At 40.3% G+C, this 17340-nt stretch overlaps 1 protein-coding gene across 1 annotated transcript in view; it reads left to right on the top strand.

Moving 5' to 3' along the window:
- Window positions 1-17340, top strand: part of Mrpl1 (mitochondrial ribosomal protein L1) — a 57335-nt gene that overhangs the window by 15947 nt on the left and 24048 nt on the right. Inside the window, exons 3-6 of the mRNA XM_028873142.1 lie at window positions 1947-2211; window positions 4335-4418; window positions 5420-5491; window positions 9671-9782. Of these exons, the coding sequence (XP_028728975.1) occupies window positions 1947-2211; window positions 4335-4418; window positions 5420-5491; window positions 9671-9782 (533 nt within the window). The remainder of the gene's footprint in view (window positions 1-1946; window positions 2212-4334; window positions 4419-5419; window positions 5492-9670; window positions 9783-17340) is intronic.

The raw sequence follows: 17340 nt of genomic DNA on the forward strand, positions 1-17340 counted from the left end.
TTTTGTTATATACCGAGAGTTGTGCGAACATTACCACAATATTTATTTGGAATATTTTCATTACTCTTCCAGATTATCTCTTTAATGTCCATCTCCCTCACCCCCTTCTCCCATTCATGATATTTTGTATAAATGGAATAATTTGTGTTGTCTTGTGACTGTTTTCTATCACTATATAATAAAGAAACTCTACATTATTAATGTGTCTGTATGATGTTTTTTAGGTTAATACATGTTGTAGCATGAGTCAAGTCCTTGGTTCTTTTTGTTCTTGATTAATATTCTATTATAGTCTCTTCAACATGTAGACAAGGACTTTCTGAAAAGGACTCCAGCAGCATAGGCAATTAATCCAAGAGTTGACAAGTGGGCTTACATGAAATTCAAAAGCTTCTGTATACATTGCAAAGGAAAAAAATCACCAGAGTGAAAAGACAACCTATAGAATTAGACAAAAGTCTTTGTCAGCTGTGTATCAGCCAGGGGAGTCAATATTTAGAATCTATAAAGAACTCAAAAAAATAAAGCACAAAAATTATACAGTCAATAAATGGGCTAATGAATTGAGCAGACAGTTTTCAGAAGAAATATATATGACCAATACTTGACAAAATTTTCAACATTCTTAACCACCTGAGAAGTTCAAATTAAAACTGCTTTGAGGACCGGCAAGATGGCTCAGTGGGTAAAGGAACCTGTCATGAGGTCTGACAATTAGAATTCCTGGAATCCACATGGTAGAAAGAACTGACTACCAGAAGCTGCCTGACCTCCATATGTGTAGCATGCACACCAACACACACACAAAACATATAATAAAAAATATATAATTTCTTTGAGAGTCTATCTCACTCCAGTCAGAATGGCTACCACCAAGAAAGCAAATGTCAACAATGCCGGAGGGCTCTAGGAAAAGGGAGGCAAGTGTAGATACTATAGATGTTAGTGAGCAGATTCCTCAAAACACTGAGAAGTAACCGACCATAGGATCAGCTGTGCTGTCCTGAGTATTACCCAAAGGGATCTACACAGTAGAGATTCATGCACACCTGTCTGTGTTTGTTGGTGCACTAATTCACCATAGCCAAGGTGTGATGTCAGCCAACTTGTCTATCAACAGATGAATGGGTAAAACAAAATGTGGCACATATCCACAGTGGAATTTATTTCAGCCATAAAAAAGGTGTAAAGACAGCTGCAGGAAAATGTGTTCCTTTTGTTAAATTAAAATGTGATCAGTGTGTTAAAGAGAAGATAATGGAAGGCACATGACGTGAGAGCAGAGGGAGACTGCAGGAGGAATGGGGACCAGCAGAGGGGCAAGGAGGGGTGACAGAGCAGCGTGGGCAGGTGACGGGTAAATAGAAAATAGAGTGGCATATCTGTGTGAAGCGATATCAAAGCTCATCACTTGCTATGCTAACTTTAAGAAGGAACAGGAGCCTTCCCTCCTGGTGTAATGTCACATTTCATGTTTTCATTCAGCAGATGAGGCCTTGAGGTCCTCTGCCTTTGGAGCTGTTATGAATAATGCCACTAGGAATATTTGTGTGCCAGTTCGTGCATGGAAAATTCTTTTGGGTGTATATCAGGACTATCTTTTTTATCCTTCCATAATGGATTGTGGGGTCATGTCTTTTGCAACTCTTCCCTAACTTCCTAGGTTGGGCTAAAAGTCTTCATAACATCGTGCTAATGTTGAAAGTATCTCTTTACACGTACGATTCCTCTGGTCCTTTGGAGAATAGTCACACTGCTTCCTTCACCATGTACCGACTCTAAACAGTACAAGTTCATTGGTATTTGTTAAGTTAGGGAAACTGTAAAATAGTCAGTCCCTTTGAGTTAAACTGTCTTCTGTTAGCTTTCTGTCTCATGTAAATCGGCTTTTTAGGTCTCCTTGAATACATTCTGATATAACTGACCTTCATGTATCTTGTTTTAAGGCCAGCGAGAAAAATTAAGAAAGAAGGAAAAGACAAGGAAAAGACGTCAGCTGAAAAAGCAGATGATATAGAAAAGATAAAGTCATACACCTACATGGAAAGTGAACCTGAAGATGATGTCTATTTAAAACGCTTGTACCCGAGGCGGATCTATGAGGTGGAGAAAGCTGTTGACTTACTTAAGAAATTTCAGGTTCTGGACTTTACCAATCCAAAGCAAGGCGTTTATCTTGATTTAACATTAGATATGGCATTGGGGAAAAAGGTACGTAGACTTGCATTTATTAAAGTAGATACATGAATTGATGTTTTTAAATTTTAAAATTCTGGGTGGGGGTAGGGGTAGAAGACACATGGTTTGAAAGTTGAAGTGGGGGTCGTGGGGGTGGGAAGGTTTACACAAAGATGGAGGTAGTGAAGGAGGGAGCGTTGATGGGTCCAGAAGAACAACCGAGGATGTATCCAAAAGCCGTAACTAAACTGGCTGCTTTGTGTAAGCTAATTTATAAGTTAAGTTCAAAATTCCTTCTCAACAATAACTGTAGAAAGTCTGATGGGCTTTCTATTTTAGCATGAACGATATATTACTTGCCCAGTATAAAATATGTTGAAATTGTGCTGGGAAGTTGGACTTCTTTCCTTGGATTCCTTATTTTGTCTTTTTATATTTCAGCATGCTTACTTTTATTATAAATGCATAACATGTTCAGTTCATATAGCTCCATTCATGATTAAATATGATGATAGATATAAAAGCTTAGTCAGCATCACTGGAACCTTCCTGCAGGCCAGCGACTTTATTTAGCAGTACTTTGCATTTACTTTCTCATTTAATTTGTAGTCCTGTCAGGAAGTTAAGGTATAGAAATGGACTATTTGGCTCAAGGGCATAGAGAAGAAAGAGTTAAGAACTGAACCAAGGCTTGGGTCATTTCTTAGATGTTGTTTATTTGAAATCAACCATGTTAAAATTTTTGTTTTGTGTATTACTTAGTATTATTTCTTCGTTTGAAAGGTTTTTATATTACCTCTCCTCACCTTGTTATTAGTGTGGTTCCTAACAGTGTCCGTAGGACCTCAGGCATCCCTTTGAATATGGAGTCCACACACAGACTGGCCATAGTGACGGTGTGGGCTTTGGCTTACGGTTGCCTAGTTTTGTTGCCTCAGTGCTAGGACCTGAGCTGGCCATGAGCGTTGTCACCGTAGGAGCAGTCTGCCGCCCCTTGATGTTAACGCTGCTCGTCACATGTCAGCTGTGAGGCACTGGAGACTACTGAAGTCAGTTGTCACAGGTTAATAGAAAAGGAGTGCCAATCAGTACAAGTAAGTTGGATGGCTGATAGAAGGTATACTTAAGAATTTCCGCCTTCTGGTCTGAAAAATCCCCAGGAGGCTGTTACTACCTGAAAAAAAATATTTTCTAAAAGTAGAGTCTTTCAGTCAATTTTATCAGAGGAACAGTCCCTTTTCTCTTCTGCGAAGCCTATGGAGGGCCTGGAACCCGTTTCCTATGAAATCTCCCTCAGAGATCTGATCCTCAGATCTAGATAGGTCCTTCAACAAAATGACTGAAGAGATTCATTAAGCGATTTCTACTTGTATGGTGTCTCAACTGATGCCATTGCTTATTTTGGACTTTTCAATTCACTTCCCAAATATATCTGAAAGTGATGGTGATGTAGGTGACAGTAACATAGAGCCACTGAGAAGATCCTTGCTGTCTTGGCTTCCTGTTGTAGATGTGGGGTTTATATTTATAATTGCCTAGAGCCATGCTGTACAGTAAGGGTCAACTACTGAGCAGGTCAGTTGGATATTATCTTTGTTTAAGATGCCTGGCTGTTTTCATCATCTTCCTTGAGTTGGAAATACAGCTAAAAATTTAATTGAGGGTAGCAAACATCTGTTGACATTCAGGAAATAGAAACCAGGTTTCCATTTATTCCATGATTTTTTGATATCTAGAGAGATACAGATATGAATACATATCCCAACATTTGAGAAACTGATAAATGATTTAGATAGAAACCACATGCACTGGGGTCTGGAGCTAGGAAGAGAGATTTAGATTCTTCTTATCTTTTAAAACAAAACTAGATAATGTCTTGAGCTTTGCATTCTAATCAGAGGATAGTTTGGGGTGCGTGAGCGGAGCTCCGGCAGATTGGAAGAACTAACAGCAGGAGTGGAGTGTGCTAGTGCATGCCTGTGTTCCCAGCACTCGGGGAGCTGAGGCCTGCAGAACGACCCTGTCTGTCCTGCCAGTGAGCCAACTAACCAAAACACCTCACAAATGAAAAACATGGCAGTTTTGTTGTTTATGGAATCCAGAAGATGATAGAAAAGATGAACCTTGTGTAATTATTTTTCCCTTTGTGTGTTTAGAAAAAGGTGGAGCCTTTTGCCAGTGTTATCAGCTTACCCTACCCTTTTGCTTCAGAAGTCAACAGAGTTGCTGTATTTACAGGGGTGAGTAACTTGGTCAACAGTCTTATAATTTAATTGTTAAGAAATTATTACTAGTCATTGAAGGGAGTAATGGATTATCTTAGAGAGAAATTCAGTAGTCACACCAGTCCCTTGCACCGGGGACACCGTGGTTGTTTTACACAGCAGTGACCACTGAGCGCTGTGAGTGGCCAAGAGCACAGCTAAGAACCAGTCCCTGGTCACAGAGCCAGCAGGCAAGCACAGGACAGGTGTGGAGGGCAGCTCTGCCGGACTTCCGTGCGTCGACATTGTTTCTACTGTACGGGTGTGTTTGCCTAGTTCTTCTTCTTTCATAACTGAGACTTTTTACATTGTCTGTTTTACTCTGGGGAAGAAACTGCGTTCTTTGCAGTAAATGGGGATTATAGTTGTCGGAGTGTCACAGTGCTGCTGTAACTAAGGGAGTGAAGTATTTTCCCAGAAAACAAAAAGAGAGAAATGGGACATACAGAAGAAAAATCACAAATACTGTTTTTCTTGGAAGTTTTCTTTTGAAATTTCGTGGCTAAATTTTAGTTTTTTGATTTTTTTAAATGTTTCCTCCTCATTGGTTTTATAAAATGTAAGGTAGTAAAACTAACCATGTTTTAAGTTTGTGCTTTTGAAGAGTGTCTATATCGATAGAACCAGAGACCTGTCACTTGCTATGTTCTTTCTGTTGTTTGTTGAGTCAGGGTCTCTACACAGTCCTGGCTGTACCAGGCTGGCCTTGAACACAGAGAGATCCCCTGCCTCTGCCTCCTGGGTACTGGGATAAAGGTGTGGGCCACCACTTCAGACACTTGCTAGGTTCTTTATATGACGTCAAATACTCCAGTGACATACAAACAGAAGTTTTTTCAGAGTGCAATGTATCTGATGCAATAATTGAAAATTGATGGCATTTTCAATTAGAAATATAAACAGTTTTGATTTGAATTGGTATTTCTGATAGTTATTGACAATATAATGAATTTGTTTTAACTATTGTGCTTTGGTAGAATGCATCAGAGATTAAAATAGCAGAAGAGAATGGAGCTGTGTTTGCAGGAGGCGTGGATCTGGTTAAGAAGGTATTGCGTTTATGTTCATTGGTGTAAGCATGGTTCTGATTGATCTGGTATCCGTTAATTTATTTGTTTTGTGTTTATGGGGTTTGTGTCTGCATATCTCTGGGCTTCATGTGCTTGTTTGGTGCCCTTAGAGGCCAGAGGAAGGTGTGGGATTCCTTGGGGCCAGAGATACGTACAGATAGTAAAGAACTGCCATGTAGTTGCTGGGAATTGAACCCAGGTCTCCTGAAAGAGCAACCAGTGCTCTTAACTGCTGAGCTATCTCTCAACCCCTATCCATTAGTTTATTATATTTGCACATAATCATTAGGATTATATCATCTCCAAAATAGTAGGCTTTGTAAAAAGAGGAAATTTGTTTTGTACTTTCTTCAGATTCAAATCTAAGAAAAAGCCACCAAAACTTTTAATCGTTGATTATTTCACTCATTTATCTGTTTATTCTTTACTGTTGGCATGAAAGTTTTGTGAATAAAATATACAGGCCAATATTACTCTGATTTTGAATATGAAATTTAAAATGAAATCCAAACATTAATACACACACAAGTATCTCATTCGTGTTTTAAAAACCAAGTGTGTTGTTCTTTCTGGGAATGAAAGTGTCGTTTACTTGGTAGTTAAGCTCCACAGTATGGCATTTCCTCTGAACCTCTCCTCTCCAGCCCACTCGAGTGGCAAGGCTGGCTTAGCCTGGTAGCTAAGGAGAGAGTGAGGAGCCCACCTTCAGGAAACAATAGCCTGGGGAGCCTTTTTGAAGAGAATTGCATTTTTTAAAGGTAGGGAGAGGCATATAGCTATTGCTATGAAGGTTTTCCTTAACATTTTCTGGGAGTCCTACTTCTAAACAAGTTAATTAAATTGCATTATGGATGGGGGTGGGCCACAGAGAGACAGGAAAACTGATTTGAAAATGTGTCCTGTGTTAAATAACCTGGTGTTTTGCTTGACTGACTGGGCTTGTCCTTTAGAGCACACAACATCCCAGTCGTGTTCTAAATCTGATGGTGATTTTAACTTCTTTTTAAAGGGCATTGGAGATGGTTTATCCTGGCGCCAATTTGAGTGACCAAGGCCCAGGAAGCACAAGAGTTAGGTTACCCCTGACTTTATGTTTCCACACGGAAGTGCTTTTGTTACCATCTAGAGGTCTTGATTGGGTTCTTTTGCTTTGCCAGTTAGAGATTTAAAAGGCAGGAAACCATTTCAAGGGCAGCAGGTAGCAGCGGAAAACCTTGAGCGCAGCAAACAGGAGCAGACAGGCTCAGCAGCTGAAGGCAGGCTTTTGTCAGGGTGAGGAAACACACACATAACAAGGACACTGAGAGAAACTCCACCAAGCACAAGGGGGACTCCGGAAGCTGAAGCTTCTCCCCGAGGACTGCTTTGAAGAGTCTTCCTCCCTGGCTTTAGGGTTGTGTGTAAACACTTCCTGATCTGGCTTGGACTTGTTGAGCCAGTCCAGCAGCAGGAGGATAGGCCCAGAGCCTTTGTAAATCTGCAGTGAAATGTCCAGAGTGAGCTCACTGGCAAGTAGGGATGGACCTTGCTTTAACACAGGTTCTCAGCCCAGTCCAGGTGTAGTATCCCATCCTGTCTGGCATTTCATTTTCATTATTTAAGAAGTACTAAAGTGATAAAATGTAAATACACTGCTGCAGGTGCTTGGGAATTTGAGAGTAGGGCTTGGTCTCTGGAGCCAGAAAACTAACATTCAACCATGTGTGCCACCTTTCATCCGCTTCCTGCCTGACCTGAGAGTGTCTCAGGCTGACATAGCCACTCCTTCAGTTCAGTTCTCAGGTGGTCAGAGGAAGAGGCAATGCAGGAGAATGTGTTGCCCAGCCCTACTGCTGTAAAGGAAACATGGGAACAGAACCAAATACGAACATCTAAACGTGATTTCTGGTATATAAACGTTATAGATACATAATTTTCCTGTAGGAGCCCTAGTGGTAGATATATTTTTAGAGGGACAGTGCTACTTGGGCAAATTATCTTAACCTAGAATTTTCTTCCCATCAAATGTTTGAAAGCCTTCCATGGTATTTTTAGAAGGTCTTCGTTCAGGTTATGAAGTAAGTTAAGAACAGTTTTTTCAAGTAATATCATGGTTGTAGATTTCAAGCACATTTCTGTAGATTTATTTACTTACTTATTGCAATACTGGAAATTGAACCCGGGACCTTAAACAGGCTTGGCCAGTGTTCTAAGACTGAGGAATAATACTCTAAGCCCCCATTCCTGTATTCCTAGATTAGTACACTGTTTTTCTCAGCATTTAGCTGGAAAGATGGCTCAGCAGTTATGAGCACTGGCTGCTCTTGCAGAGGACCCGGGTTCAGTTCCCAGCGCCCACATGGTGGTTCATAACCTGTAACAGTTTCAGAGGATTCTATGCCCTTTTCTGGTCTCCATGGACACCAGGCACGCACGTGGTGCACAGACATACATGCAAGCAAAACATTCATACTCATAAAAATAAAGATAAAATCTTTATTAAAAAGAAACTGTAAATTAGCCTATAAATATTGAACTTTGAATCATTTCTAAGATCTTGATTTATTTCTTAAATTCATTTCATTTTGAAATGTCACACATATATTTGGCTGAGAGATTTGAAAGTAATGGTTTTTCTTATTTGCAAAAGCATAGTTTCTATCTACAGATTTGTGTTATTCTAAGATGTGTTCCTAATGTTTATTGTAGCATAACATTCACAGATAATTTGTAACTTAAAGGAGCATGTTGTAGAAGTATTTTTAGGGAGCCTGTTAATGAAAGCCTTACAAACAATTTTTCCTCCGAGACAGGGTTTCTCTGTGTAGCTTTGGAGCCTGTCCTGGATCTCACTCTGTAGCCCAGGCTGGCCTCGAACTCACAGAGAACCACTTGCCTCTGCCTCCCGAGTGTTGGGATTAAAGGCATGCGCCACTACCGCCCGGCGCCGCATAACAATTCTTTAGCATCTCAAAGTTGCCTTTGTTTTCATGTTCTTGGGGATGGCAACCCTGGTTCTAGAACCCCACTGCTTATGTTTGGATGCTGGCGCCTCTCTCCTCTCATAGGAGACACATACTGACTCCTCACTGAGGCTCCAGGCTCCTCATCTGAAATGTTTAGTCAGTTTTAGTGCTTGACTTGTAGGATTGCTGTGAACACTGGATAAATTAAATGTGTGAAATATGTGCAGAATTCATGGCACATGAAAAATTCTCACTTAATATGTCATTATTTATAAGAGGAGCATAGAATGTTATTTAAAGATTGAAGAATATTTAAAATGAAATACTAGTAACAGGAAGATAAAAATCCTACAATATTGCCTAATTTTATCAGAGTTCAATTTTTCTGAATTCATCAACTGCAGTCAAGGCTTTGGATGGGTAAGATTTCATGTGAAAATAAATGTTACTGGTGAAATATTTGTACCTGGGCAATATTTTGTTTTAAAGAGGCAATATTTTGTAGAACTTTATTATCAATTACATTTTTAAGTGGAGTATAATATAGTGGTGCAATAATTATTTTGGGTGCCTGCCTGAATTAATCAACTAATCCTTTAAACTCTGGCTATGAATCCTTTTGTTCTGAGAGTGGAAAATAGGGTAAGTCTGCTAAACTGTGAGTGAACTTACTCCTGTCCTCTTGCCCTTTGTTGTTAGTTATGGGTAACAAGGGGGTTCTAACTCACTTCTTTGTGCAAAAATGATAGATTTAGTTCTTTTGGTACACTAAATTTAGAGAGTTAGTGGTTGCTAATGAGTTTGACAACTAGGAGTTATTAATTTTGCATGTGATCTACTGAAAATGTTTATCTCTCCAGTTTCAATAGACATCAGTTCTGCTGTGGGAGATTTGTGTGAGTTGGATACATATCAATGTTATGTTCTAGTTTATGACTCCATTTTGCCTAGCATAATCTTATTATAGAATTAAAACCATTAATTGTGTTTAAAAATACATGCAGCTATTTTTAAAATATAACAAGGTGTTTTGTTTCTGATGTTTTTCATAACTGGTGACTGTATTTATGTAATTCTGATTTTGAAGAAAAGTATGCATAATAGTTCTTTTTTAAATCATGCTGAAATCACTTATATCCAAAAAGGTAAAGTGATTTTTTTTTTTGTGTGTGTGTGCAATAAAGAGCTGTTTCTGTTTTCCTCTGGTTTTCAGATCTTGGATGATGAGGTTGTTGTGGACTTTTATGTAGCTGTTCCGGAAATAATGACTGAACTTAACCCATTGAGGAAGAAACTAAAAAAAAGATTTCCAAAGGCTACTAGAAGTAAGGGAGAATTTTTGTTATTTCAATATGTTTTCAGCAACTTTCTTTATAATTTTGTTTGTAAGAATGCAAAGATGTTATTATGTTTGTAGACCAAATATTATGCCTGGTATGTGAGACTGATGTACGTAGATTTTATTTTTTCCTCTTTTGCATTAATATTGTTGTTACAGTATAACATGAGTACCTACTTATGGATAATACTGTTTTTTTAGAGTATAGCCTAGCTGTGCATTAATGGAACATAATACCTACTGAGAACGTTGTCATCTACCATTTTGTTGCCTTTTATATTTCTTTATCAATAAACTCATTTAAGCAGTCAGCATGTACATAAATGCACATATATGAATGTCTGGCTTATAGGGTTTTCCTCTTTGTAGAATTTTTCTTTATGAATACTTCCTTCTTAAGACATATGATAAGAGAAGTGTTATAAAATGAGAGAGATGAGTTGATGAATTCCTAAGTCACTATGGCTATTGGGGGGGTATTTAAATATAGGTGGGGTAGAAAGCAGCATATCATGAATGAGGTGACTTTATTTATTTATTTAAACTTCTTGATTGATTCTTTGGGAATTTCACATCATGCACCCCAATTCCGCCCACCTTCCAGTGCTCCCACATCCTCCCCTCACCCCTATAGCACCCCTCCACAAAAGACAGTTAAAAAAGGAAAACCAAACCAAAGCAAGCAAGCAAACCAACTAAAACCTCTGCTCTCTCCTTCCTGCCTCCAACAGAAGAGGTGACTTTTCAGCTGTTACCAATAGAATTGGATGAGCTGGTTGAGAAATAATATTTTAAGTAGAAAGAAATATTAACCACAGCACTAAAGTCGGCTAGAAAGTGTAGGCTGGCTCCAAGAAGTGCCAGTTAGGTCCTTCCAGTTGTAGAGATGGTTCCTCTATGTTGATATGGAAGTGAACAATGGGCAATGATGTTGGGGGGTGGGTTGATGCTGTTTGAGGAAGTCTTTGAATTAGAGTTAGTGAGCATGGGCTTATTTTCTTATCATCATGAATCATTTAGGTGTGATGTGACATGATCTGTTTTCTAGAGTACATAAGAGATACTGGTTTGCGTTGAAACTCGAGGGAGGGAACAGTTGAGCTGCAATTGCAAGAGGCTGATGCGGGTAATGTTTAAGTTCTGCAGGGTGAGAACAGAGTGAAGGGTACAGTGTTACAGATGGATTTTGTGACTGGACAGGAAGGGAGTGGTTGATGGGGAGAAAGGAAGAGTCAGCTGTGCTGAGGTCTTCACATGAGGCATTTCCCCGACACGTGGTGTCATTAATGAACTGGGCACATTTATGAGCACACTCAGAACAGATTTCATTTGTTGGAGGTGGTGCTGAGTGTCTCGTATAGATAAGAATTGTTTTCTATAAGGTATTGTAAGTAAAACAAGATCTTAAAATTTGTTTTGGTAAATTGTTATTTTCAAATTTCAACTTAAGTAGAGCTAAAAAAAAATCTTAACTAAAATTCTTCATACATATTAGCCACTAAGATATCTAGTCGTGCTCTGACTAAAATTGATTCAAATGGACTCAAGTTCTTTTAGTATACTATGGCTTTGTTACTTTTCTAGCCTGCATTAAGTCACACCTTATTAAATGTAGGCAGGGACTTGGCATTTTTCATAGAGCTTTCCATTGCAGCTGTCTTTGTTGTTATAGAATCAGACTCACATTTTCCCTAAGTCAGGCCTGAAATCCAATATTATTGGGGGGAAAAGCAGACTGTGGTCAAACTTTAAAAAAATTGCAAAATCAGTATTTATTTCTAATTAGCTCTGGTTGCAGACAGTGGCACTAATGGAGGCGGTGAAAGGTGAGAGTCATGGCATCTGTGCCCTCTGGGCCACTGCTGTACCACTCAGCTGGTTCTCGGGCACCACCTGCTGACTCCACCACTCTGTTCTCTAGAACCCCCAGATGATTCCATTTCCGTTGTTCTTGTCGTTAGCATTACTGCTGCTGTTGTTTAGTCTAGAAGGTTCTTCCATTATCATTACTGCTTTGTTTTCTTTTTTAATTCCAGAGGTTTCCAATAACTTCTTTATTCCAAATAGCAACTTCCCTGTCGGTTTTTATTTTTATCAGTGGGATTTACTTTATTTCTACTTTCATAATGAGCCATACCTTCCACTGATTGTGTGTGTGTGTGTGTCCGTGTCCCCTTAATGTGTGTTGTCATCCCCCCCAACTGTGTGCTTAAGAAGGCAGCTGGAAGAATGATAGTGTCCCCTTTTCTTAACATTGCCTTTGCACCCCCACAGGGTCTGCTCAATAGAACTAGTAAAACATTTGTGTTCTGTAAGCATGAAAACAAACTATTAGCCTGTCAGAATGTTCAAACAGAACACACCAGATGTACATGAGAACAGACAAGCTTGTGTTATGCATTTTTAGAGCTTGTTCAGACTCTTGTTTCAGAATATTTGATTTCCTTGAGATCCAACAAAACACACTGAGGTAGACTAAAGTCCTGAAGCTAAAGTAGAACCAGCTGCTGCAGCTGAGCTCTGGTTCCCATTGTCTGAGGTCACCAGCAGGAGTGAGAATGACCATCTCTGTTAGATCCAATGTGCACACTTCACGGCGTGTTTTATTGTGATTTCTTACATAACTACAGGCAGTTTCACTTTTCAAATTCCCATTTGGCTTGTTTTCTAAGTACTTCTTTTTTGTTTGATGAAAAATATTTAAAATTTGCTTGAAAAAAATTTGGCTTCATTTTGCTAATTATTGCTCCTTCATCTCTCCAAGAGCTCTCTGAAATTCTTACACCATAAATGTAGATATGTTTTCTTTAATGGGTGTGTGTTTATGTCTATTCAGGTGTGTGGACACATGCATTCATGTGGAAGCCCGAGGTTGATGTCGGGTGTCTTCCTCAGTCCCTCTCTACTGTATGTTTTGAGACATGGTATCTCGCTGAGCCTGGTTAGGCTGGCTGGGCAGTGAGCTCCAGGGATCCTCCTGTCTGATTCCTTTAAAGAAGTTGTCTTAGATTTTCTATTGCTGTGAAGAGACACCATGACCATGGCAATTATAAAGGAAACCATTTAATTGGGGTGACTCACTTACAGTTCAGAGGTTCAATCTTTTATCATCATGGCAGGAAGCAAGGCGGCATATAGGCAGATGTGGTGCTGGAGAACTGAGAGTTTTTTCACCTTAACTCACAGGCAACAGGAAGTGGTCTGAGACACTGCATGTGGCTTGAGCATATATGAGATCTCAAAGCCCGCCTTCACAGTGACACACTTTCTCTAACAAAGCCATACCTCTTAATAGTGCCACTACCTTTGGGGGCCATTTTCTTTCAAACTACCACATTCCATTCCCTGCCTCCCAAAGGCTTGTAGCCATATCATAATGCAAAAATAGTCTTCATAGTTTATCACAGTCTCAACAATTTTTATAAGTCCAAAGTTCAAAGTCTCTTCTGAGATTCATGCAACCTCTTTAACTGTACTCCCGTTTAAAATCAAAATCAGAAAACAGATCCAACATGTAGTAGCACAGGATATACATTATCATTCCAAAATGTAGGGAAAGGAGCATAGTGAGGAAACACTGGACCAAATCAAGACTGAAAACAAGCTGGGAAAACTCTAAACTCTGTATCTGTATGTCTGATGTCAAAATGCTCTTCAGATCTTCAATTCCTTTCAGCTTTGTTGACTGCAATATACTTCTTTCCCTTGGGCTGGCTCCAGTCCCTATTACCAGCTTTCCTTGGCAGGTATCCCATGGTTCTGGCATCTCAACATCTTAGGGTCTCCAAGGCAATCCAGGCTTCAACTTCATAGCTTTATGCAATGGCCTCTCTGGGCCTCCATTCAGGGACACCCCTGACACATGCCTGGCCTCAGTGGCTTTCCCTAGTCATGGAGGCAAATTCCAGAACCCCTTTCTTCTCTCCTTAACTCCAGAACCACATGGCTGAAGCGGCCAAGTTCTGCTGCTTGCTGGGGCTGCAACATGGCCCCTCATTCAATTACATCTCACCAGCTTTCTATTTTCCATGGTTTCCTTCATTGCCTAAGCGTGACTGTCCTGAATCTTGCTCTGTAGACCAGGCTGGCCTCAAACTCAGAGATCTATCAGCCTCTATCTTTGGAGTGCTGGGATTAAAGGTGTGTATCACCACACCTGGCTCTAAGCTTTTCTTTAATTCCTTTTCACAAATTGGAAACTAGCTGGTTTGGGATCTTGCCCTGAGGTCACCACTCCCTTTATTCCATTTCTTAATCTGTTTCTCTCCTTGAACACTTGGACTTAGCTCCATTCTACTTCCTGCTGCTTTTTCTCCTCAAATTTTACATTTTGTAATATTTATCCTGCGCAGCTTGGTCCTCCTCATTATAAATCTTCATTAGAGTTAACACTTATAACCACACAACAGAGCCTATACTAGGCTGTTTTGAGATTTCCGTCAGTAGAATTAATCCAAATCTCTTCACTTTAGTCTCAGGCAGACTCTTCAGACAAGGGCAAAAGCAGCCACTTTCCTCCCCAAAATATTACAAGAAAGATCTCTAGACAACATACAAAAAGTCTTCTCCTCGGGAACCGCTTGAGCCAGTCCCCACAGTTCAAATCGTTGTCAGCACCGCTCTCTTCCACACTCCGCTTATTAAGCAGTGCGTAAAGCTTTCCACTGCTTTCCTAGCCCAGAGCACCAAAGTCCAAATTCCTCCAAACAAAAACATGGCCTGCTCTGAATAGGTGAGACAGTTGATTGGCTTGATCAGTTTGGGAGGCAACTAAGCAGTGGGACCAAGTCCTGTGCTCATTGCATGAGTTGGCTGTTTGAAACCTGGAGCTTATGCAGGGACACTTGGCTCAGTCTGGGAGGAAGGGACTGGACCTGCCTGGACTGAGTCTACCAGGTTGATCACAGTCCTCGGGGGAGGATTTGCCCTGGAGGAGGTGGGAATGGGGGGTAGGCTGGGGGTAAGAAGAGGAGGTGGGAGGGGGGAGAATAGGGGAATCCGTGGCTGATATGTAGAACTGAATGGTATTGTAAAATAAAATAAAAAACAAAAAAACAAAAAAACATGGCCTGGCCTATCACAGCAATACCCAGTCCCTGCCACCAATTTCTGCGTTAGTTAGTTAGGGTTTTCATTGCTGTGAAGAAACACGGTGACCACGGCTACTCCCATTTAATTGGGGGCGGCTTACAGTTTCAGAGGTTTAGTCCATCATCATGGTGGGAAACATGGCAGCGTGCAGGCAGACATGGATCTAGAAAAGGAGCTGAGAGTTCTTTCATCTTGACTCACAGGCAGAAGGAAGTGGTCTAAGACACAAGGCATGGCTTTAGTGTATATGAGACTCACAGTGACACACTTCCTCTTACAAGACCACACCTACTCCAGCAATGCCACACCTCCTAATAGTGCCACTTCCTTTGGGGACCATTTTCTTTCAAACCACCAGAGGTGGTTGTATCAGATGTAAGACTCATAAATGCTAAAATTATGAAAATTTAAAGTATTGTTCAGGTCTTGAAATAGTATTTTGTGCTTCCAAGTATTGCTTCTATTACTGAAATTGAACTCTTAGGTTATATGAGGAAAAGTGCAAAAACAATTCTCAACCCCCTATACTAGTTTAAAAGCTATTGGTATGTGAAAAAATCCATTACTGATTAAGTATTGTTGTAATAATAGATTGATTTTGAGTGTCTTATGGATAGTCCTGATATTAACCTTGTTTCCTGTATGTCAGCCATAGGGGCTGCTGTGCTGTTGCTCACATAAGTACATGCTGAGTTCTTCCTTTGCTTTCCTGGGTCTTGGATTAATTGACTTCTTGTGTCTGTCTGCGGTGTTCTTTATCCCCCCCCCCCCCCCACTTTCTTATTCAGATACCATTTGAACAGGCCACCCATGACCATCCAATGGAAAGTAATTACTCTCACCTTTTCATTATCTCTAGAGATTTTGTATTGAGTCTCTGTTTTCTTTTTAGGACCTAACACACAGCAGCAGCAGGTTCTTGTTTTCATCGTCTTCTTTAGTATGTGTTCAGTCTCTGCTGTTAGAGCAAAGACACCTTCATCGTACCTGTTGCTATTGTCTTGTGACCTAGAATGGTATCTGGCCCAGCATAGTCACTCTACAAATGTTTGTGCAACTAATGACCCTTCAATGCAGGATTCACTTGAAAGAAGCTACAGAGTTAATAACTCCACTGAATCATGGGTTAAGTCTGATTTACACATTTAAATATAATTGGGGTTATACTAATTGAGCACCTGGTTGTGCCCACTGGATGTGTGGAGGCTTTTAACAAGGAGGGAAATCTTTGATGTCATGGAACCAGGCCTTAACTTTCGGCAGTTAGGAAAACCAGCTGAACATCAGCACTTAACCACACCTGGATTTGTCTAGTCAACAGAAGGCACTTCCCTGCCGTTCAGGCCTTGCTTTGGTTGAGCTGCCCTTGTACAATCTTAGTTCTGTAGTGCTTGGTTGCCTCCGCTTCCTTACCTAGCACTAGTCTTCTTCCAGCCTCCTCTCACAGTTATCCAAGATCGTGCTCACAGTTCCAGTCACAGAGTGTCGTTTTCCCCCCAGACTCAAATGTCACTTCTGCATTTGCGTAATTTCCTAAAACTCAAGCATGTTCAGTTGTATCTGTCTTCCTTCTTTCCTTCTTAACTTCCTTCCTTCTTTGTTTTCTGTGGTAAAGGATAAAAAGATACACAGAATGAAAGACTGAAGTGTGCTTATTATGGAAGCAGTGGAGTGTTGGAGGGAGAGAAAGACAGGGAAGAAAGTGGAAGAGTGTGAAACACAGAGCAAGAAAGTGGAGGTCAGGTACACGTCAGCAGACCCGATCAGAGGCATGGTAAACTGCTGTCTGTGGCTTTGGGAAGCAGAATTGAGTAGGTGTGAGTGTACACTTCTCAGCCTTGGCATTACCCCTTACTGTGGCCTTAAGTGAACTCTGTAAGAGGAAGTGCAGGCAGCAGATTACTGAGGACCATTAATTCTTATTGACAAAATGGGTTTCATGCTAACAAATGCCCAGTCATTTCTTTTGATAATATAAGCAGTGCTTAGCACAAACTGGATATAAAAAAGTTCATAGTGAGTGTAGACCAACTTCCTAAGAATCCTAAAAGTGGCTGTTCATTTGCACAATTGCTTTAGGAGAACTTACTTTGCTTCCATATGTCCATTCCACCATTATGATCCATTTGTTATATGATCCATTGTAATTACTGAGTGCCAACTTTGCTCTGAAAATTGAAAGACTAAAAGGCAGTTTACATTTTTATGTTTGTTTGGTTTCGAGACAGCCTTTCTCTGTGTAGCACTGGCTTTCCTGGATCTCGCCCTGTAAACCAAGCTGCTCTTGAACTCACAGAGACCCACCTGCCTCTGCCTCATGAATGCTGAGATTAAAGGTGTGCGTCACCACCCAGCTGAAGTTCACATATTGACAGAAGAGACAGAGGAGAATAAACTTAAGCATTAAAGTGCTATGGGTATTGGGAAATACAGAGCATACTTATGAGAATAAG

This window comes from Peromyscus leucopus, chromosome 10 (genome assembly GCF_004664715.2).
Source record: "Peromyscus leucopus breed LL Stock chromosome 10, UCI_PerLeu_2.1, whole genome shotgun sequence".
Lineage (NCBI taxonomy): Eukaryota > Metazoa > Chordata > Mammalia > Rodentia > Cricetidae > Peromyscus > Peromyscus leucopus.